The sequence below is a fragment of the Oncorhynchus keta genome, chromosome 5 (assembly GCF_023373465.1).
Source record: "Oncorhynchus keta strain PuntledgeMale-10-30-2019 chromosome 5, Oket_V2, whole genome shotgun sequence".
NCBI classification, from domain to species: domain Eukaryota; kingdom Metazoa; phylum Chordata; class Actinopteri; order Salmoniformes; family Salmonidae; genus Oncorhynchus; species Oncorhynchus keta.
Window position 1 is genome coordinate 38,349,890 of NC_068425.1, and position 23,573 is coordinate 38,373,462.

The window sequence follows — 23,573 nt, forward strand, 5'->3', positions numbered from 1 at the left end:
GGGGAGGACGGGTGTGAGGGGAGGACGGGGTGTGAGGGGAGGACGGGGTGTGAGGGGAGGACGGGGTGTGAGGGGAGGACGGGGTGTGAGGGGAGGACGAGGTGTGAGGGGAGGATGGGGTGTGAGGGGAGGACGGGGTGTGAGGGGAGGACGGGGTGTGAGGGGAGGACGGGGTGTGAGGGGGAGGACGGGGTGTGAGGGGAGGACGGGGTGTGAGGGGGAGGATGGAAGAGGTGGCTGCCTCAGGAGGTACTTCTCAAAGGCTACAGAAACCACCCCCAACACACCCTGCCTGACACACCACCCCCAACACACCCTGCCTGACACACCACCCCCAACACACCCTGCCTGACACACCACCCCAACACACCCTGCCTGACACACCACCCCCGACACACCCTGTCTGACACACCACCCCCAACACACCACCCCCAACACACCCTGTCTGACACACCACCCCCAACACACCCTGCCTGACACACCACCCCAACACACCACCCCAACACACCCTGTCTGACACACCACCCCAACACACCACCCCAACACACCCTGTCTGACACACCACCCCCAACACACCCTGCCTGACACACCACCCCCAACACACCACCCCCAACACTCCACCCCCAACACTCCAAAACCAAAGACGGTCAGAACCAGGTGAGCAGAATGAGGAAAGGTAAAGCTGCTACATCTCTGACCTGGTCTGGCTGTCTGGATGTCTGGCTGACTGGCTGGCTGTCTGGCTGACTGGCTGACTGGCTGACTGGCTGTCTGGCTGACTGGCTGACTGGCTGTCTGGCTGACTGGCTGACTGGCTGTCTGGTTGTCTGGCTGACTGGCTGGCTGACTGTCTGTCTGGCTGACTGGCGGTCTGTCTGTCTGTCTGTCCGGCTGACTGGCTGTCTGGCTGACTGTCTGTCTGTCTGTCTGTCTGTCTGTCTGTCTGTCTGTCTGTCTGTCTGTCTGTCTGGCTGACTGTCTGTCTGTCTGTCTGTCTGTCTGTCTGTCTGTCTGTCTGTCTGTCTGTCTGGCTGGCTGGCTGGCTGGCTGGCTGGCTGGCTGGCTGACTGACTGTCTGGCTGGCTGTCTGTCTGTCTGGCTGTCCGGCTGACTGTCTGTCTGTCTGATTGGTCACATAGCAGATGTTAATGCGAGTGTAGTGAAATGCTTGTGCTTCTAGTTCCGGCCGTGCAGTAATATCCAATCAAGTAATCTAACAATTTCACAACAACGACCTTATACACACAAGTGTAAAGGAATGAATGAGAATATGTACATATAAATATACGAATGAGTGATGCCCGAACGTCATAGGCAAGATGCAGTCGATGGTATAGATGACAGTATATACATATTTACATGAGTAATGTAGGGTATGTAAACGTTATATAAAGTGGCATTATTTAAAGTAACTAGTGATACATTTATTACATTCAATGTTTAATTATTAAAGTGGCTGGAGATTGAGTCATTATGTTGGCAGCAGCCACTCAATGTTAGTGGTGGCTGTTTAACAGTCTGATGGCCTTGAGATAGAAGCTGTTTTTCAGTCTCTCGGTCCCAGCTTTGATGCACCTGTACTGACCTCGCCTTCTGGATGATAGCGGGGTGAACAGGCAGTGGCTCGGGTGGTTGTTGTCCTTGATGATCTTTATGACCTTCCTGTGACATCGGGTGGTGTAGGTGTCCTGGAGGGCAGGTAGTTTGCCCCCGGTGATGCGTTGTGCAGACCTCACTACCCTCTGGAGAGCCTTACGGTTGTGGTCGGAGCAGACCTCACTACCCTCTGGAGAGCCTTACGGTTGTGGGCGGAGCAGACCTCACTACCCTCTGGAGAGCCTTACGGTTGTGGGCGGAGCAGACCTCACTACCCTCTGGAGAGCCTTACGGTTGTGGGCGGAGCAGACCTCACTACCCTCTGGAGAGCCTCACGGTTGTGGGCGGAGCAGACCTCACTACCATCTGGAGAGCCTTACGGTTGTGGGCGGAGCAGACCTCACTACCCTCTGGAGAGCCTCACGGTTGTGGGCGGAGCAGACCTCACTACCATCTGGAGAGCCTCACGGTTGTGGGCGGAGCAGACCTCACTACCCTCTGGAGAGCCTTACGGTTGTGGGCGGAGCAGACCTCACTACCATCTGGAGAGCCTCACGGTTGTGGGCGGAGCAGACCTCACTACCCTCTGGAGAGCCTTACGGTTGTGGGCGGAGCAGACCTCACTACCCTCTGGAGAGCCTTACGGTTGTGGGCGGAGCAGACCTCACTACCCTCTGGAGAGCCTCACGGTTGTGGGCGGAGCAGACCTCACTACCATCTGGAGAGCCTTACGGTTGTGGTCGGAGCAGACCTCACTACCCTCTGGAGAGCCTTACGGTTGTGGGCGGAGCAGACCTCACTACCCTCTGGAGAGCCTTACGGTTGTGGGCGGAGCAGACCTCACTACCATCTGGAGAGCCTCACGGTTGTGGGCGGAGCAGACCTCACTACCCTCTGGAGAGCCTTACGGTTGTGGGCGGAGCAGACCTCACTACCCTCTGGAGAGCCTTACGGTTGTGGGCGGAGCAGACCTCACTACCCTCTGGAGAGCCTCACGGTTGTGGGCGGAGCAGACCTCACTACCATCTGGAGAGCCTTACGGTTGTGGTCGGAGCAGACCTCACTACCCTCTGGAGAGCCTTACGGTTGTGGGCGGAGCAGACCTCACGACCCTCTGGAGAGCCTCACGGTTGTGGGCGGAGCAGACCTCACTACCATCTGGAGAGCCTTACGGTTGTGGTCGGAGCAGACCTCACTACCCTCTGGAGAGCCTTACGGTTGTGGGCGGAGCAGACCTCACTACCCTCTGGAGAGCCTTACGGTTGTGGGCGGAGCAGACCTCACTACCCTCTGGAGAGCCTTACGGTTGTGGGCGGAGCAGACCTCACTACCCTCTGGAGAGCCTTACGGTTGTGGGCGGAGCAGACCACACTACCCTCTGGAGAGCCTTACGGTTGTGGGCGGAGCAGACCTCACGACCCTCTGGAGAGCCTTACGGTTGTGGGCGGAGCAGACCTCACTACCCTCTGGAGAGCCTTACGGTTGTGGGCGGAGCAGACCTCACTACCCTCTGGAGAGCCTTACGGTTGTGGGCGGGCAGACCTCACTACCCTCTGGAGAGCCTTACGGTTGTGGGCGGAGCAGACCTCACGACCCTCTGGAGAGCCTTACGGTTGTGGGCGGAGCAGACCTCACTACCCTCTGGAGAGCCTTACGGTTGTGGGCGGAGCAGACCTCACTACCCTCTGGAGAGCCTTACGGTTGTGGGCGGAGCAGACCTCACTACCCTCTGGAGAGCCTTACGGTTGTGGGCGGAGCAGACCTCACTACCCTCTGGAGAGCCTTACGGTTGTGGGCGGAGCAGACCTCACTACCCTCTGGAGAGCCTTACGGTTGTGGGCGGAGCAGACCTCACTACCATCTGGAGAGCCTCACGGTTGTGGGCAGAGCAGACCTCACTACCCTCTGGAGAGCCTTACAGTTGTGGGGCGGAGCAGACCTCACTACCCTCTGGAGAGCCTTACGGTTGTGGGCGGAGCAGACCTCACTACCCTCTGGAGAGCCTCACGGTTGTGGGCGGAGCAGACCTCACTACCATCTGGAGAGCCTTACGGTTGTGGGCGGAGCAGACCTCACTACCCTCTGGAGAGCCTCACGGTTGTGGGCGGAGCAGACCTCACTACCATCTGGAGAGCCTCACGGTTGTGGGCGGAGCAGACCTCACTACCCTCTGGAGAGCCTTACGGTTGTGGGCGGAGCAGACCTCACTACCATCTGGAGAGCCTCACGGTTGTGGGCGGAGCAGACCTCACTACCCTCTGGAGAGCCTTACGGTTGTGGGCGGAGCAGACCTCACTACCCTCTGGAGAGCCTTACGGTTGTGGGCGGAGCAGACCTCACTACCCTCTGGAGAGCCTCACGGTTGTGGGCGGAGCAGACCTCACTACCATCTGGAGAGCCTTACGGTTGTGGTCGGAGCAGACCTCACTACCCTCTGGAGAGCCTTACGGTTGTGGGCGGAGCAGACCTCACTACCCTCTGGAGAGCCTTACGGTTGTGGGCGGAGCAGACCTCACTACCCTCTGGAGAGCCTCACGGTTGTGGGCGGAGCAGACCTCACTACCATCTGGAGAGCCTTACGGTTGTGGTCGGAGCAGACCTCACTACCCTCTGGAGAGCCTTACGGTTGTGGGCGGAGCAGACCTCACGACCCTCTGGAGAGCCTTACGGTTGTGGGCGGAGCAGACCTCACTACCCTCTGGAGAGCCTTACGGTTGTGGGCGGAGCAGACCTCACTACCCTCTGGAGAGCCTCACGGTTGTGGGCGGAGCAGACCTCACTACCATCTGGAGAGCCTTACGGTTGTGGGCGGAGCAGACCTCACTACCCTCTGGAGAGCCTTAAGGTTGTGGGCGGAGCAGACCTCACTACCCTCTGGAGAGCCTTACGGTTGTGGGCGGAGCAGTTGCTGTATCAGACGGTGATACAGCCCGACAAGATTCTCGTGTACCATCCAAAAGGCTGTGAAATATGTTTTACCAAAAATATTGTATTTTCAGCTGGTGTACAAAACCGAAAGTAAAAGACGCAAAAACTAAACTTCAAGAACCGGAAGCACTGCAATAGCACACATAGAACATATCTACAGCTTCTTAGACTTGCTTTCAACGACAATGACAGATCTATAACTACATTTCTATATGAATTTGTTCCCAAGTCACCCAGAAAGGTACATTTATTTTTTTTTTTAACAAATACTTCCTGAGCTTTCCTAGATACGGCACAGACACTTAAATCCTATTCCTTCTGATGTATTTTGTGACTGTCTGGTTTGACATGTGTGAATGTGTTATTCAATATGTTCCTATAGTAGTACAGGACAAATTGAAATATTTTGTCAATAAAAAATTCAATATTATTTTTTGATACGATACAGTGGTTTTACAATTGAAAATCAAATAGGTAAATGATCCTACCCCCCCCCCCAAAGGCTTAGCCGTTTAGAGGTTAAAGTTCAGTTCCTACTGAGCTGACATAAGTAGCACTTACCGTGAATGCAGACTGAACTTCAGCGAAACAGATTGAATCCAGCCCCTGATGTGATCCGTGTCTACTAGTGAATACTGGTTGAACCTCTACTCATGTCAACACACTGACCTTAATTGTGACTCGACATGTGACTCTGCACCGGCCTGCAAGGTGAGGAGACTAAACATTCATAACAGGAACAATGAAAGTCTTCAATAGGAAATGACCAGGAACACTGAAGTCTGTCTGTGGGCGTTCTAGGTTGGTTTTGTCCTTGGTGATTTGGTTTGTGTAAATATATATATTTCACTCTTTGCACGCACGCACGCACGCACGCACGCACACACACACACACACACACACACACACACACACACACACACACACACACACACACACACACACACACACACACACACACACACACACACACACACACACACACACACACACACACACACACACACACACACACACACACACAGAGGTGTTCCAAGGAATACAACTTTTAATCACACAAAAAGGGGGTTTATAATTCAACAGCCTGAGGACATAATAAAGACTGTAAATTGCACTTCTACATTTTCATAAAAACAAAATAAATCACAAATTAAAAATCAGGCTTTTAATGTTTACATTTCTTTCATAAGAAACATCTTCAAAACTGTACATGAAGCTTTTCACAAAGCAGTTGGATCCTCCGTTTCAGAAATGTTCATGGTTCACATCTTCTACACATCAGGTCCAGAGAGGGTCTGCTACATTACAAACCTCACATCATCTGACTGTTGATGTACGTCTCAGAGAATGAAGTCTGAGAACATTCCAATGGAACTGTTTTGGAACATTCTAGAACTGTCCAGAACATTCCGGAACAGGTTTAGAACATTCCACAACAACAACAATAACAACAACGTTGGCTTTGAGAAATGAGTCCAACAGTTACAATGCTGCTTGGCAACATTCAGGAACTCCAGAGCAGGAAGACAGTAGGATCAGAAGGTGTCTGTATGTCTGGGCCAGTCTGTCTGTCCATCTGTCTGTCTGTCTGCACCCCTCTCAGTCAGTGTCCACATTCGGCTCAGACCCGGGTCTGCTGTCCATTCAGGAAGAGGCCTGTTGTTGTGGGTGTGGCCAGGTAGCTCCCTGACACTCAGTCTGTGTCCACATGACAGGGGTTAGTCCCACTCTGCTCTGCCTCCTGGTACAGTCTGAGGAAGTCCTTGTATCTCGGGGCACAGCCCATCCAGGCCTCCCCGAACCTTACGCTCCCTGTGAACAGGAAGTCTCCATCCCCCTTCCCCGGGCCGGGCCTCACCCCACACTGCCTGGGCATCCTCACCCTGCCTGTCCACCTCCTCACTCTCACCCCCCCTGACACAAACACCTGAGTCTTCTGTCTGTACAGGTGGCTTATCGCCACGGTGACCGACAACTGCTCCGCCTCCTGCTCCACCCCCTGGATGGTGCCCCTCCCCACTGCAGAGAGGAGGAGAGGAGATGTTAATATATGTTACAGTACTACAGTACAGTGTACTGATACAGTATAACAAATAGTACAGTGTACTGGTACAGTATAACAAATACTACAGTACAGTATACTGATACAGTATAACAAATACTACAGTACAGTGTACTGATTCAGTATAACAAATAGTACAGTGTACTGGTACAGTATAACAAATACCACAGTACAGTATACTGATACAGTATAACAAATACTACAGTACAGCATACTGATACAGTATAACAAATACTACAGTACAGTATACTGATACAATATAAAGTATAGCAAATACTACAGTACAGTATACTGGTACAGTATAATAAATACTACAGTACAGTATACTGGTACAGTATAACAAATACTACAGTACAGTATACTGGTACAGTATAAAGAATAGCAAATACTACAGTACAATATACTGATACAGTATAAAGTATGCCATAACCACAATAGTAACAGTTTGTAACTTTGTGTGTGACCCAACCAAATGCACATAGAAATATGAGTTATAGATCTGTCGTTCTCATTGAAAGCAAGTGTAATAAGCAGTAAGCCACAAGGAAATGGCAGAGTAATTTGAACCTACTGTAGCTTTAATAAGTATACATAAAAGGATTCATATAAAGGGTTTGTAAATAGTTCTTACCAAAGTCGCTGGTGCAGACTGCTAACAGCACCTCAGCATCACTGCAGGGCTGACAGGGAGCTGTGGAGAGAGAGAGAAGAAGAGATGAGATTCAGGACAAACGACAGACAGAGAGACAGAAAGACAGAGAGAGAGAGAGAGAGAGAGAGAGAGAGAGACAGAGACAGACAGAGAGAGAGAAGAAGAGATGAGATTCAGGACAAAAGACAGACAGAGAGACAGAGACAGAGAGACAGAGAGACAGAGAGACAGAGAGAGAGAGAGAGAGAGAGAGAGAGAGAGAGAGAGAGAGAGAGAGAGAGAGACAGAGAGAGAGACAGAGAGAGAGAGAGAGAGAGAGAGAGAGAGAGAGAGAGAGAGAGAGAGAAGAAGAGATGAGCTGCAGGATAAAAGACAGACAGTTCTACCAGGGATCAAAGTGAGGCCTTCGTTATTTAATGTCATACAACCCTATCAAAAACTAGCCATCAACTCTAGCACTTAACTTCCAACTACTTAAAAAAACAGTCACACAGCAGGTCAATGAAGACACGTGCCGCACACGAACAGGAAGTGGGCTGTGGGCTGTGGCCCGTAGGGAGGCACGTGCTGTAATTAATTTCAGCTCTCCCAGATGGTTGCTTATTTACCCAGCAGCCCAGGCAGAACAGGCATGCCAACAGGGAGGCAGTAGGATGGGAGTCTCCTGTCATGGACTATGACTTTACACCAAACAGAGAGGACCTGGTTCTGTCTGTCTGTCTGTCTGTCTGTTTGTTTTCTCTTCTCTCCTCTATCTCTCTCTCTCTCTCTCTCTCTCTCTCTCTCTCTCTCTCTCTCTCTCTCTCTCTCTCTCTCTCTCTCTCTCTCTCTCTCTCTCTCTCTCCCTCCCTCTCTCTCTCTCTCTCTCTCTCTCTCTCTCTCTCTCTCTCTCTCTCTCTCTCTCTCTCTCTCTCCCTCTCCCTCTCCCTCTCCGTAGTCATCAGTTCTGAGTGGACTTGTTGGCTCTCTGTAAGGAAGAGATTAAGAAGTCCATCGCTGTGTGAGTGGGGTTTCTTTTAACACACAGCCTGAGGTACAGGGGCTACTCATTAAACAGGCCTGGTACTGAGAGGGATGTGGGGGTAGGGGGAGGATGAGGAGGTGAGGAGGAGGTGAGGGGGAGGATGAGGAGGTGAGGGGAGGATAAGGAGGTGGGGGAGGATGAGGAGGTGGGGGGGTGGAGGGGGAGGATGGGGGAAGTGAGGGGAGGATAGGTGTGAGGGGGAGGTGAGGGGAGGATGAGGAGGTGTGGGGAGGACGGGGTGAGGGGAGGATGGGGAGGGAGGATGGGGGAAGTGAGGGGAGGACAGGTGTGAGGGGGAGGATGGGGAGGGAGGATGGGGGAAGTGAGGGGAGGACGGGGTGTGAGGGGGAGGATGGGGAGGGAGGATGGGGAAGTGAGGGGAGGACAGGTGTGAGGGGAGGATGGGGAGGGAGGATGGGGGAAGTGAGGGGAGGACGGGGTGTGAGGGGGAGGATGGGGAGGGAGGATGGGGGAAGTGAGGGGAGGATAGGTGTGAGGGGGAGGTGGCTGCCCCAGGAGGCACCTCTCACAGGATACAGAAACCACCCCCAACACACCCTGCCTGACACTCCAAAACCAATGACAACCAGATGCCCAGGATGGAAAGACAAGGCTAAGCTGACCTGGTCTGGCTGGCTGACTGGCTGACTGGCTGGCTGGCTGGCTGGCTGACTGGCTGGCTGGCTGACTGGCTGGCTGGCTGACTGGCTGGCTGGCTGACTGGCTGGCTGGCTGGCTGGCTGGCTTACTGGCTGACTGGCTGGCTGGCTGGTTGGCTTACTGGCTGGCTGGCTGGCTGGCTTACTGGCTGGCTGGCTGACTGGCTGACTGGCTGGCTTACTGGCTGGCTGACTGGCTGACTGGCTGGCTGGCTGGCTGACTGGCTGGCTGACTGGCTAACTGGCTGGCTGGCTTACTGGCTGGCTTACTGGCTGGCTGACTGGCTGGCTGGCTGACTGGCTGGCTGGCTGGCTTACTGGCTGACTGGCTGGCTGGTTGGCTTACTGGCTGGCTGGCTGGCTGGCTTACTGGCTGGCTGGCTGACTGGCTGACTGGCTGGCTTACTGGCTGGCTGACTGGCTGACTGGCTGGCTTACTGGCTGGCTGGCTGGCTGGCTGACTGTGTATTGTCTGTTAGCCCAGGTGGACTGAACACTTCGTCTCTCTTACAGGGCCGAGAACAACTCTCTATTCAAACAGTCCAGGTAAATAACATCCAGAACACATTATAATTCAAGGATTCACATGACCAGATATATCTGTTCCATTCAGATATAACCATGGTAACTCTTTATACAACCCTTTACATACTGGATAAACGAATGATGAGCAGTCTTTAAAGACATTACAAGCCCTATATAAAGTAGACCTGGGTGTTACTGAGACGAGAGCCCCATCTCTACAGCCCTGCGCTGCCCTGCCACCTCTGACCTGTTCACAAACCACTTACAGACGAGACCATGTGACCCGTAGGCATGTTTCACTGAGGAGGGGGTGAGGGGAGGGTGAGGGTGGGGGTTGAAGAGGCGTTGAGGAGGGGTCAGAGGTTACCCAGCCACAGGCTCAGGGGCTTAGGAACAGCTGGAGAGGAGAGTGACATCAGAGTAGCCGACCGACCGACCGACCTCACCCCCTCGTTCCCAGAGCAACGAGTAGGGAGCAGGGCCTTTAATGAGGGACTGAGGCTGCCACCATAGCACCAGAGAACCTCTGGGATACGGTGCACCACTGGCTCCAAACCCCTGGGATGTGTCCCAAATGCCTCCCTATTCCCTTTATACTGCACTACTTTTGACCAGGCACTTAGGGGATAGGGTGCCATTTGCAAGGCAGCTCCAGTTGTTGCAGCTAGGTTCTCTCTCTCTCTCTCTCTCTCTCTCTCTCTCTTCTCTCTTGCTCTCTGGTCTCCTTCTCTCTCTCTCTATGGTCTCCTCTCTCTCTCTCTGGTCTCCTCCTCTCTCTCTCTGGTCTCCTCCTCTCTCTCTCTGGTCTCCTCTCTCTCTCTCTGGTCTCCTCTCTCTCTCTGGTCTCCTCTCTCTCTCTGGTCTCCTCTCTCTCTCTCTGGTCTCCTCCTCTCTCTCTCAGGTCTCCTCCTCTCTCTCTCTGGTCTCCTCCTCCTCTCTCTCTCTCTCTCTCTGGTCTCCTCCTCTCTCTCTGGTCTCCTCCTCTCTCTCTCTGGTCTCCTCTCTCTCTCTCTTTGGTCTCCTCCTCTCTCTCTCTGGTCTCCTTCTCTCTCTCTGGTATCCTTCTCTCTCTCTCTGGTCTCCTCTCTCTGCTCTCTTCTCTCTCTCTGGTCTCCTCTCTCTCTCTCTGGTCTCCTCTCTCTCTGGTCTCCTCCTCTCTCTCTCTGGTCTCCTCCTCTCTCTCTCTGGTCTCCTTCTCTCTCTCTCTCTCTCTCTCTGGTCTCCTTCTCTCTCTCTCTCTGGTCTCCTCCTCTCTCTCTCTGGTCTCCTTCTCTCTCTCTCTGGTCTCCTTCTCTCTCTCTGGTCTCCTCCTCTCTCTCTCTGGTCTCCTTCTCTCTCTCTCTCTCTGCTCAGGGCTCAGATGTCAGACATGAAACGTCGCCACAGGAATGGCCTGGCATGATCTGAGTGGGAGTCAGCTTTCTGTACCCAGCCAAACACACGCTGTACTGCTCCCATCACAGCCACTTCACAGAGAGGGGATGGAGGGATGGGAAGAGCGCTGGAGGGAAGGAGAGGGGGAGATGGTGTCCCCAGCTACACCATCTGGTCCCAGATGCATTCTCCTCTAATGGAGGGCAGCTCAGCAATACCACCCTTCTCTGATCACAACCACTACAGAAGAACGTGGAAGAGAGGGGAGACAGGACGCATAGATGAAGGGAAGAGGAATGAAAGACAAGAGGAGACAGTGAGAGAAATATAGATGTAGGAAAGATATATATAGAGAGAGAGGAGGCAGAGAAAAGGAGAAATATAGATGTAGGAAAGATATATAGAGAGAGAGATGAGACAGAGAAAAGGGAGAAATATAGATGTAGGAAAGATATATAGAGAGAGAGAGGAGACAGAGAAAAGGAGAAATATACATGTAGGAAAGATATATATATAGAGAGAGGAGACAGAGAAAAGGGAGAAATATAGATGTAGGAAAGATATATATAGAGAGAGAGGAGACAGAGAAAAGGGAGAAATATAGATGTAGGAAAGATATATATATATAGAGAGAGAGGAGACAGAGAAAAGGGAGAAATATAGATGTAGGAAAGATATATATATATAGAGAGAGAGGAGACAGAGAAAAGGGAGAAATATAGATGTCGGAAAGATATATATAGAGAGAGAGGGGACAGAGAAAAGGGAGAAATATAGATGTAGGAAAGATATATATAGAGAGAGAGAGAGGAGACAGAGAAAAGGAGGAATATAGATGTAGGAAATATATATATAGAGAGAGGAGACAGAGAAAAGGAGAAATATAGATGTAGGAAAGATATATATAGAGAGAGAGGAGACAGAGAAAAGGGAGAAAGTGTGAGGAATAACGTTCCTTCTCTCAACATCTGGTGTGAGAAACATTCCAGAGAGATGGAGACAGCAACTCAATCCCAGCAGAGCAGGTCTGACAGAGACAACTGGAAAGAAGTGGAGAAAAACAGACAGGGAGAGGAAGAGAGAGAGAGAGAGAGAGAGAGAGAGAGAGAGAGAGAGAGAGAGAGAGAGAGAGAGGGAGGGACAGAGAGAGAGACAGAGAGCAAGAGAGCGACAGAGAGAGAGAGAGAGGGACAGAGAGAGAGAGAGAGAGAGAGAGAGAGAGAGAGAGAGAGAGAGAGAGAGAGACAGAGAGCGAGAGAGCGACAGAGAGAGAGAGAGAGAGACAGAGAGAGAGAGAGGGAGAGAGACAGAGAGAGAGACAGAGAGAGAGAGAGAGAGAGAGAGAGAGAGAGCAAGAGAGCGAGAGAGAGAGAGAGAGAGAGAGAGAGAGAGAGAGAGAGAGAGAGAGGGAGGGACAGAGAGAGAGACAGAGAGCGAGAGAGCGACAGAGAGAGAGAGAGAGGGACAGAGAGAGAGAGAGAGAGAGACAGAGAGAGAGACAGAGAGAGAGAGAGAGAGAGAGAGAGAGAGAGCAAGAGAGAGAGAGAGAGAGAGAGAGAGAGAGAGAGAGAGAGAGAGAGAGAGAGAGAGAGAGAGAGAGAGAGAGAGAGAGAGAGAGAGAGAGAGAGAGAGAGAGAGAGAGAGAGAGATAGAGAGAGAGAGAGAGAGACAGAGAGAGAGAGAGAGAGAGAGAGAGACAGAGAGAGAGAGAGAGAGAGAGAGAGAGAGAGAGAGAGAGAGAGAGAGACAGAGAGAGAGAGAGAGAGACAGAGAGAGATAGAGAGAGAGAGAGAGAGAGAGAGAGAGAGAGAGAGAGAGAGAGAGAGAGAGAGAGAGAGAGAGAGAGAGAGACAGAGAGAGATAGAGAGAGAGAGAGAGAGACATAGAGAGAGAGAGAGAGAGAGAGAGACAGAGAGAGATAGAGAGAGAGAGAGAGAGAGAGAGAGAGAGACAGAGAGAGAGAGAGAGAGACAGAGAGAGATAGAGAGAGAGAGAGAGAGAGAGAGAGAGAGAGAGAGAGAGAGAGAGAGAGAGAGAGAGAGAGAGAGAGAGAGACAGAGAGAGAGAGAGAGAGACAGAGACAGAGACAGAGAGAGAGAGAGAGAGAGAGAGAGAGAGAGAGAGAGAGAGAGAGAGAGAGAGAGAGAGAGAGATAGAGAGAGAGAGAGAGAGACAGAGAGAGAGAGAGAGAGAGAGAGAGAGAGAGAGAGAGAGAGAGAGAGAGAGAGAGAGAGAGAGAGAGAGACAGAGAGAGAGAGAGAGAGAGAGAGAGAGAGAGAGAGAGAGAGAGAGAGAGAGAGAGAGAGAGAGAGAGAGAGACAGAGAGAGATAGAGAGAGACAGAGAGAGAGAGAGAGAGAGAGAGAGAGAGAGAGAGAGAGAGAGAGAGAGAGAGAGAGAGAGAGAGAGAGAGACAGAGAGAGATAGAGAGAGAGAGATAGAGAGACAGAGAGAGAGAGAGAGAGAGAGAGAGAGAGACAGAGAGAGAGAGAGAGAGAGAGAGAGAGAGAGAGAGAGAGAGAGAGAGAGAGAGAGAGAGAGAGAGAGAGAGATAGAGAGAGAGAGACAGAGAGAGACAGAGAGAGAGAGAGAGAGACAGAGAGAGATAGAGAGAGATAGAGAGATAGAGAGAGAAGAGAGACAGAGAGCAAGAGAGCGACAGAGAGAGATAGAGAGAAAACAGAGCCAAACAAGTGCAATCAGATCACCAAGCCCTCTAGACCCTGCTGCCGAGTCCACGACAAGACTCCGCCCCTCCCTCCCTCCCTCTCCCCCTGGGCTAGGGACCTGTCGCCACATTACACCACAAGCTCATACCACAGAAGTACAAAGCGCAGGAAACCAAGCCGGTCATAACAACCCTGAGCATTAGACTACTATATTAGATCCTGGACCCAGCAGCACGACATTAAGACCAACCTGAGCCAACTACACTATCTACAACCATTAGACCACTGTGTTAGATCCCCTACATTAAGACCAACCTGAGCCAACTACACTATCTACAACCATTAGACCACTGTGTTAGATCCCCTACATTAAGACCAACCTGAGCCAACTACACTATCTACAACCATTAGACCACTGTGTTAGATCCCCTACATTAAGACCAACTACACTATCTACAACCATTAGACCACTGTGTTAGATCCTCTACATTGAGACCAACCTGAGCCAACTACACTATCTACAACCATTAGACCACTATGTTAGATCCCCTACATTAAGACCAACCTGAGCCAACTACACTATCTACAACCATTAGACCACTATGTTAGATCCCCTACATTAAGACCAACCTGAGCCAACTACACTATCTACAACCATTAGACCACTATGTTAGATCCCTACATTAAGACCAACCCGAGCCAACTACACTATCTACAACCATTAGACCACTATGTTAGATCCCCTACATTAAGACCAACTACACTATCTACAACCATTAGACCACTGTGTTAGATCCCCTACATTAAGACCAACTACACTATCTACAACCATTAGACCACTATGTTAGATCCCCTACATTAAGACCAACCCGAGCCAACTACACTATCTACAACCATTAGACCACTGTGTTAGATCCCTAGACCAACCTGAGCCAACTACACTATCTACAACCATTAGACCACTGTGTTAGATCCCCTACATTAAGACCAACTGACTATCTACAACCATTAGACCACTGTGTTAGATCTCCTACATTAGGTTTATCAGTCTCATCTGCCCGTTGTGCCAGCTGACCATGCAGGATATGAACATGTGAGCCCAGAAAGCAGTAGAAACAGATGTGAGGTAGATAGAAGTCATATGACTCCTCAGTGTGGAAGAAACGACCAGCCTCTCTGGTCTGGACCTCCTCCCAGCCAGGAGTCATGCAGGGTTGGCAGGTACACAGCATGATGAAAACACGCCTCTGTTTTGACAGAGAGGCCCTCTCCGTTTGGCTGTCGCCCTCTTGTACAGACAGACCAGGGTACTGTAGGGAAGGCAGTGGTTCGCTATGAAACCCCCAAGTCAATTCACAGTCCCATGATACACCGGGTTCGTAACACTAACTTGTGGGAAGGGAACTGCCAAATGTCAACATAGAATTGTCAGCGTAACGTAATATTACAAAACACAACACTGAGACTCAGACTTCAGTGGAAAGACAAATAAACCGAAGATTGAATATCAAAAATAGTTTATCTTGTAAATACAGATCTACAAAACGGAGATGTTCTCTCCAGCAGATGGCTGCATTCAGTACAGAACTACATCGTGACTACAGACACTAAGACAAACGGAGATGTTCTCTCCAGCAGATGGCTGCATTCAGTACAGAATTACATCGTGACTACAGACACTAAGACAAACTGAGATGTTTTCTCCAGCAGATGGCTGCATTCAGTACAGAATTACATCGTGACTACAGACACTAAGACAAACTGAGATGTTTTCTCCAGCAGATGGTTGCATTCAGTACAGAAGTACATCGTGACTAAAGACACTAAGACAAACGGAGATGTTTTCTCCAGCAGATGGCTGCAGTCAGTACAGAACTACATCGTGACTATAGACACTACGACAAAGAAAACCACTTCCTAGTTAGTCAATTAACAAACTGTCAGCTGAATGGCCAGTTGACTCTCTCTGACCTAGCCGCATCTGGATAATACAACAGGAATAGTCAGGATATGGTGCACGCCTAATGTCATTGATTTAAAAAACTTAAAACGGATAGGTCACCCAAATGACAACATTAGTTAGATGGTTCCTTTCCTTTAATGTAGTCTCTGGGCCAACCAGGAGAGTCTGTGATCCACTGTCTGGGCCAACCAGGAGAGTCTGTGATCCACTGTTTGGGCCAACCAGGAGAGTCTGTGATCCACTGTCTAGGTCAACCAGGAGAGTCTGTGATCCACTGTTTGGGCCAACCAGGAGAGTCTGTGATCCAATGTCTAGGCCAACCAGGAGAGTCTGTGATCCACTGTCTGGGTCAAAAAGGAGAGTCTGTGATCCACTGTCTGGGCCAACCAGGAGAGTCTGTGATCCACTGTCTGGGCCAACCAGGAGAGTCTGTGATCCACTGTCTGGGCCAACCAGGAGAGTCTGTGATCCACTGTCTAGGCCAACCAGGAGAGTCTGTGATCCACTGTCTAGGCCAACCAGGAGAGTCTGTGATCCACTGTCTGGGCCAACCAGGAGAGTCTGTGATCCACTGTCTGGGCCAACCAGGAGAGTCTGTGATCCACTGTCTAGGCCAACCAGGAGAGTCTGTGATCCACTGTCTAGGCCAACCAGGAGAGTCTGTGATCCACTGTCTGGGCCAACCAGGAGAGTCTGTGATCCACTGTCTAGGCCAACCAGGAGAGTCTGTGATCCACTGTCTGGGCCAACCAGGAGAGTCTGTGATCCACTGTCTAGGCCAACCAGGAGAGTCTGTGATCCACTGTCTGGGCCAACCAGGAGAGTATGTGATCCACTGTCTAGGTCAACCAGGAGAGTCTGTGATCCACTGTCTGGGCCAACCAGGAGAGTATGTGATCCAATGTCTAGGTCAACCAGAAGAGTCTGTGATCCACTGTCTGGGCCAACCAGGAGAGTCTGTGATCCACTGTCTGGGCCAACCAGGAGAGTCTGTGATCCACTGTCTGGGCCAACCAGGAGAGTCTGTGATCCACTGTCTGGGCCAACCAGGAGAGTCTGTGATCCACTGTCTGGGCCAACCAGGAGAGTCTGTTAGGATGTGTCAACTTTGCCACTGTCATCAACTTTAGCATTAAAGGGAAGTTCAGGATTTTAGACCTTAATGCTAGCTGGTACCTCAGTCTGAAAGTAGTCTGTGGACCAGGAGAAACTATCATCCATGGTTCAGTTGTCTGTCGTCAGCCACTACAAACTTCAGTTAACTTTAGCCAAAGAGTTTCCACACCCAGAGGAGCAACATCGCAAGACTTCCGGCATGCTTGTGAAACAGACCAAACAGACCAGGGTTGGGGTTCGAGAAGAAGTCAATGAGAAGTTCATTTTCACAACCAAGACTGGAGACAATGTTTTAAATAGTTGAACATGTTATTACTCCGTTGTGAAAGTGACAAACTGACACGCTTTCATTGGTCAAAAACAACTTTATATCAAAGGAGTGCCTAGATAGTTTGTGTGTGTATTGGTATTAAATATGTAGACTTTTTATTTTTATTTTGATGTAGTTCTGTTCTTGTCTGTTAATATTCTGTATTATGTCATGTTTCATGTTTTGTGTTGGACCCCAGGAAGAGTAGCTGCTAATTTTGCAACAGCTAATGGGGATCCTAATAAAATACCAACAATAATACCAAGAATTTGACGGCCTGCACAGGCCCAGTTCAGTGTGAGATGACCGTTACACCCCGATGATGTGTTTCTGTGCATGAGCTTCGATAGCCAACGTCGCCATGACATTGTGAAAGGGAATTTCTACTGGAGAAGCAGTTGCATCTTCATAATGTACCGTCTCTGCTTTTAGCCATACTGAACTTCCCCTTTAATGACCAAAGCAACAATAACAATAGGAGTGTATCTCACCAGACAGTGCTTTAGCCATACTGAACTTCCCCTTTAATGACCAAAGCAACAATAACAATAGGAGTGTATCTCACCAGACAGTGCTTTAGCCATACTGAACTTCCCTTTAATGACCAAAGCAACAACAACAATAGGAGTGTATCTCACCAGACAGTGCTTTAGCCATACTGAACTTCCCCTTTAACGACCAAAGCAACAGCAACAATAGGAGTGTATCTCACCAGACAGTGCTTGTGGCTCCAACTTCCCCTTTAATGACCCCAGCCAAGGCTCCAGCTCCAGCCCCGGTCCTCTCTGTCACCAGCTCATACTGGAACGAGGTGATTCTCTTACTGATGTCTCTGTGAGGTATGGCCTCTATGAACAGAGACCCGTCCTGGATGCTGAAGCAGGTCACCTTCCCCTGGGCCTGGTCCTGCTCCCTCAGCAGCAGGCGCAGCTTCCCGGCCCGGTCCAGGTAGATGTTGGCCCCGTGGGAGTCCCTAGAGGGCTTGATGCAGACGGAGAGACGGGCGGCTGCCGGGGACAGGGTGTTGGGCCGCAGGTTGACGATGACGGCCCCTGTAGGGTAGAGCCAGTGGAGGGAACCCTGGGAACAACGTAGGTAGACCTGCTCCACATCACGGCTGTGGCCCTCATGGGTCAGACCACTGGAAGGGAAGGGGGGAGGTCAGTGTGGAAGGGATGAGGGGGTCAACAACACATCATACACAGAGACCTGCTCCACATCACGGCTGTGGCCCTCATGGGTCAGACCACTGGAAGGGAAGGGGGAGGTCAGTGTGGAAGGGATGAGGGGGTCAACAACACATCATACACAGAGACCTGCTCCACATCACGGCTGTGGCCCTCATGGGTCAGACCACTGGAAGGGAAGGGGGAGGTCAGTGTGGAAGGGATGAGGGGGTCAACAACACATCATACACAGAGACCTGCTCCACATCACGGCTGTGGCCCTCATGGGTCAGACCACTGGAAGGGAAGGGGGAGGTCAGTGTGGAAGGGATGAGGGGTCAACAACACATCATACACAGAGACCTGCTCCACATCACGGCTGTGGCCCTCATGGGTCAGACCACTGGAAGGGAAGGGGGAGGTCAGTGTGGAAGGGATGAGGGGGTCAACAACACATCATACACAGAGACCTGCTCCACATCACGGCTGTGGCCCTCATGGGTCAGACCACTGGAAGGGAAGGGGGAGGTCAGTGTGGAAGGGATGAGGGGGTCAACAACACATCATACACAGAGACCTGCTCCACATCACGGCTGTGGCCCTCATGGGTCAGACCACTGGAAGGGAAGGGGGAGGTCAGTGTGGAAGGGATGAGGGGGTCAACAACACATCATACACAGAGACCTGCTCCACATCACGGCTGTGGCCCTCATGGGTCAGACCACTGGAAGGGAAGGGGGGGAGGTCAGTGTGGAAGGGATGAGGAGGTCAACAACACATCATACACAGAGACCTGCTCCACATCACGGCTGTGGCCCTCATGGGTCAGACCACTGGAAGGGAAGGGGGAGGTCAGTGTGGAATGGATGAGGGGTCAACAACACATCATACACAGAGACCTGCTCCACATCACGGCTGTGGCCCTCATGGGTCAGACCACTGGAAGGGAAGGGGGAGGTCAGTGTGGAAGGGATGAGGGGGTCAACAACACATCATACACAGAGACCTGCTCCACATCACGGCTGTGGCCCTCATGGGTCAGACCACTGGAAGGGAAGGGGGGGGAGGTCAGTGTGGAAGGGATGAGGAGGTCAACAACACATCATACACAGAGACCTGCTCCACATCACGGCTGTGGCCCTCATGGGTCAGACCACTGGAAGGGAAGGGGGGGAGGTCAGTGTGGAAGGGATGAGGAGGTCAACAACACATCATACACAGAGACATGGTCACATTCCTAACACACGTGTGAAAGAATTATATATTTGGTCTGAAGTAAAATTGTTTTTTTTGGGGGGGGGATGCCAACCATGAACCACTGTCTGTGACTGCCTGTACAACAGTCTGAAAGGGTCTGTATGAATATAGAACAGAGATAATCAGTCGTTCGCCGAGCAAAACAAATTAAATAGGCCTGGAACTTGGCAACAGAACAGTCAGCTTTCTTCTGGTGAAACCTTTTCTGAAATCCTGAGCAGCTTCACAGGGAAATAGCAGCTCCTCACGTGATCATGTCCTCCGATCAAACAGGTAGACTACAGACCAGCTCCTCACGTGATCATGTCCTCCGATCAAACAGGTAGACTACAGACCAGCTCCTCACGTGATCATGTCCTCCGATCAAACAGGTAGACTACAGACCAGCTCCTCACGTGATCATGTCCTCCGATCAAACAGGTAGACTACAGACCAGCTCCTCACGTGATCATGTCCTCCGATCAAACAGGTAGACTACAGACCAGCTCCTCACGTGATCATGTCCTCTGATCAAACAGGTAGACTACAGACCAGCTCTTCACGTGATCATGTCCTCCGATCAAACAGGTAGACTACAGACCAGCTCCTCACGTGATCATGTCCTCCGATCAAACAGGTAGACTACAGACCAGCTCCTCACGTGATCATGTCGACCGATCAAACAGGTAGACTACAGACCAGCTCCTCACGTGATCATGTCCTCCGATCAAACAGGTAGACTACAGACCAGCTCCTCACGTGATCATGTCCTCCGATCAAACAGGTAGACTACAGACCAGCTCCTCACGTGATCATGTCCTCCGATCAAACAGGTAGACTACAGACCAGCTCCTCACGTGATCATGTCCTCCGATCAAACAGGTAGACTACAGACCAGCTCCTCACGTGATCATGTCCTCCGATCAAACAGGTAGACTACAGACCAGCTCCTCACGTGATCATGTCCTCCGATCAAACAGGTAGACTACAGACCAGCTCCTCACGTGATCATGTCCTCCGATCAAACAGGTAGACTACAGACCAGCTCCTCACGTGATCATGTCCTCCGATCAAACAGGTAGACTACAGACCAGCTCCTCACGTGATCATGTCCTCCGATCAAACAGGTAGACTACAGACCAGCTCCTCACGTGATCATGTCCTCCGATCAAACAGGTAGACTACAGACCAGCTCCTCACGTGATCATGTCCTCCGATCAAACAGGTAGACTACAGACCAGCTCCTCACGTGATCATGTCCTCCGATCAAACAGGTAGACTACAGACCAGCTCCTCACGTGATCATGTCCTCCGATCAAACAGGTAGACTACAGACCAGCTCCTCACGTGATCATGTCCTCCGATCAAACAGGTAGACTACAGACCAGCTCCTCACGTGATCATGTCCTCCGATCAAACAGGTAGACTACAGACCAGCTCCTCACGTGATCATGTCCTCCGATCAAACAGGTAGACTACAGACCAGCTCCTCACGTGATCATGTCCTCCGATCAAACAGGTAGACTACAGACCAGCTCCTCACGTGATCATGTCCTCCGATCAAACAGGTAGACTACAGACCAGCTCCTCACGTGATCATGTCCTCCGATCAAACAGGTAGACTACAGACCAGCTCTCACGTGATCATGTCCTCCGATCAAACAGGTAGACTACAGACCAGCTCCTCACGTGATCATGTCCTCCGATCAAACAGGTAGACTACAGACCAGCTCCTCACGTGATCATGTCCTCCGATCAAACAGGTAGACTACAGACCAGCTCCTCACGTGATCATGTCCTCCGATCAAACAGGTAGACTACAGACCAGCTCCTCACGTGATCATGTCCTCCGATCAAACAGGTAGACTACAGACCAGCTCCTCACGTGATCATGTCCTCCGATCAAACAGGTAGACTACAGACCAGCTCCTCACGTGATCATGTCCTCCGATCAAACAGGTAGACTACAGACCAGCTCTTCACGTGATCATGTCCTCCGATCAAACAGGTAGACTACAGACCAGCTCCTCACGTGATCATGTCCTCCGATCAAACAGGTAGACTACAGACCAGCTCTTCACGTGATCATGTCCTCCGATCAAACAGGTAGACTACAGACCAGCTCCTCACGTGATCATGTCCTCCGATCAAACAGGTAGACTACAGACCAGCTCCTCACGTGATCATGTCCTCCGATCAAACAGGTAGACTACAGACCAGCTCCTCACGTGATCATGTCCTCCGATCAAACAGGTAGACTACAGACCAGCTCCTCACGTGATCATGTCCTCCGATCAAACAGGTAGACTACAGACCAGCTCTTCACGTGATCATGTCCTCCAATCAAACAGGTAGACTACAGACCAGCTCCTCACGTGATCATGTCCTCCGATCAAACAGGTAGACTACAGACCAGCTCCTCACGTGATCATGTCCTCCGATCAAACAGGTAGACTACAGACCAGCTCCTCACGTGATCATGTCCTCCGATCAAACAGGTAGACTACAGACCAGCTCCTCACGTGATCATGTCCTCCGATCAAACAGGTAGACTACAGACCAGCTCTTCACGTGATCATGTCCTCCAATCAAACAGGTAGACTACAGACCAGCTCCTCACGTGATCATGTCCTCCGATCAAACAGGTAGACTACAGACCAGCTCTCACGTGATCATGTCCTCCGATCAAACAGGTAGACTACAGACCAGCTCTTCACGTGATCATGTCCTCCAATCAAACAGGTAGACTACAGACCAGCTCCTCACGTGATCATGTCCTCCAGATCAAACAGGTAGACTACAGACCAGCTCTTCACGTGATCATGTCCTCCAATCAAACAGGTAGACTACAGACCAGCTCCTCACGTGATCATGTCCTCCGATCAAACAGGTAGACTACAGACCAGCTCTTCACGTGATCATGTCCTCCAATCAAACAGGTAGACTACAGACCAGCTCCTCACGTGATCATGTCCTCCGATCAAACAGGTAGACTACAGACCAGCTCTTCACGTGATCATGTCCTCCAATCAAACAGGTAGACTACAGACCAGCTCCTCACGTGATCATGTCCTCCGATCAAACAGGTAGACTACAGACCAGCTCCTCACGTGATCATGTCCTCCGATCAAACAGGTAGACTACAGACCAGCTCCTCACGTGATCATGTCCTCCAATCAAACAGGTAGACTACAGACCAGCTCCTCACGTGATCATGTCCTCCGATCAAACAGGTAGACTACAGACCAGCTCCTCTCACGTGATCATGTCCTCCTCGATCAAACAGGTAGACTACAGACCAGCTCCTCACGTGATCATGTCCTCCGATCAAACAGGTAGACTACAGACCAGCTCCTCACGTGATCATGTCCTCTGATCAAACAGGTAGACTACAGACCAGCTCTTCACGTGATCATGTCCTCCGATCAAACAGGTAGACTACAGACCAGCTCTTCACGTGATCATGTCCTCCGATCAAACAGGTAGACTACAGACCAGCTCCTCACGTGATCATGTCCTCCAATCAAACAGGTAGACTACAGACCAGCTCCTCACGTGATCATGTCCTCCGATCAAACAGGTAGACTACAGACCAGCTCCTCACGTGATCATGTCCTCCGATCAAACAGGTAGACTACAGACCAGCTCCTCACGTGATCATGTCCTCCGATCAAACAGGTAGACTACAGACCAGCTCTTCACGTGATCATGTCCTCCGATCAAACAGGTAGACTACAGACCAGCTCTTCACGTGATCATGTCCTCCGATCAAACAGGTAGACTACAGACCAGCTCTTCACGTGATCATGTCCTCCGATCAAACAGGTAGACTACAGACCAGCTCCTCACGTGATCATGTCCTCCGATCAAACAGGTAGACTACAGACCAGCTCCTCACGTGATCATGTCCTCCGATCAAACAGGTAGACTACAGACCAGCTCTTCACGTGATCATGTCCTCCGATCAAACAGGTAGACTACAGACCAGCTCCTCACGTGATCATGTCCTCCGATCAAACAGGTAGACTACAGACCAGCTCCTCACGTGATCATGTCCTCCGATCAAACAGGTAGACTACAGACCAGCTCCTCACGTGATCATGTCCTCCGATCAAACAGGTAGACTACAGACCAGCTCCTCACGTGATCATGTCCTCCGATCAAACAGGTAGACTACAGACCAGCTCACGTGATCATGTCCTCCAATCAAACAGGTAGACTACAGACCAGCTCCTCACGTGATCATGTCCTCCGATCAAACAGGTAGACTACAGACCAGCTCCTCACGTGATCA

At 51.0% G+C, this 23,573-nt stretch overlaps 1 protein-coding gene and 1 long non-coding RNA gene across 49 annotated transcripts in view; one reads left to right on the forward strand and one right to left on the reverse strand.

The window, feature by feature from the left end:
- Window positions 1-5,554: 5,554 nt before the first annotated feature.
- Window positions 5,555-23,573, reverse strand: part of metrnla (meteorin like, glial cell differentiation regulator a) — a 28,521-nt gene continuing 10,502 nt past the window's right edge. Inside the window, exons 2-5 of the mRNA XM_052519905.1 lie at window positions 17,646-18,018; window positions 17,590-17,605; window positions 7,218-7,277; window positions 5,555-6,543 (exon numbers count right to left, since the gene is read on the reverse strand). Of these exons, the coding sequence (XP_052375865.1) occupies window positions 6,218-6,543; window positions 7,218-7,277; window positions 17,590-17,605; window positions 17,646-18,018 (775 nt within the window). The 3' untranslated portion in view covers window positions 5,555-6,217. The remainder of the gene's footprint in view (window positions 6,544-7,217; window positions 7,278-17,589; window positions 17,606-17,645; window positions 18,019-23,573) is intronic.
- Window positions 19,350-23,573, forward strand: LOC127930315 (uncharacterized). 48 transcript variants are annotated; one of them, XR_008137906.1, is made up of 6 exons: window positions 19,350-19,965; window positions 21,190-21,287; window positions 21,337-21,924; window positions 22,072-22,463; window positions 22,566-23,006; window positions 23,494-23,573. It is a non-coding gene; the product is annotated as an uncharacterized LOC127930315 (long non-coding RNA). The 48 variants fall into 48 exon arrangements; XR_008137871.1 differs by lacking the exon at window positions 23,494-23,573 and adding an exon at window positions 23,203-23,461 and having other exon boundaries at window positions 22,566-23,104; XR_008137879.1 differs by lacking the exon at window positions 23,494-23,573 and adding an exon at window positions 23,301-23,461 and having other exon boundaries at window positions 22,566-23,055.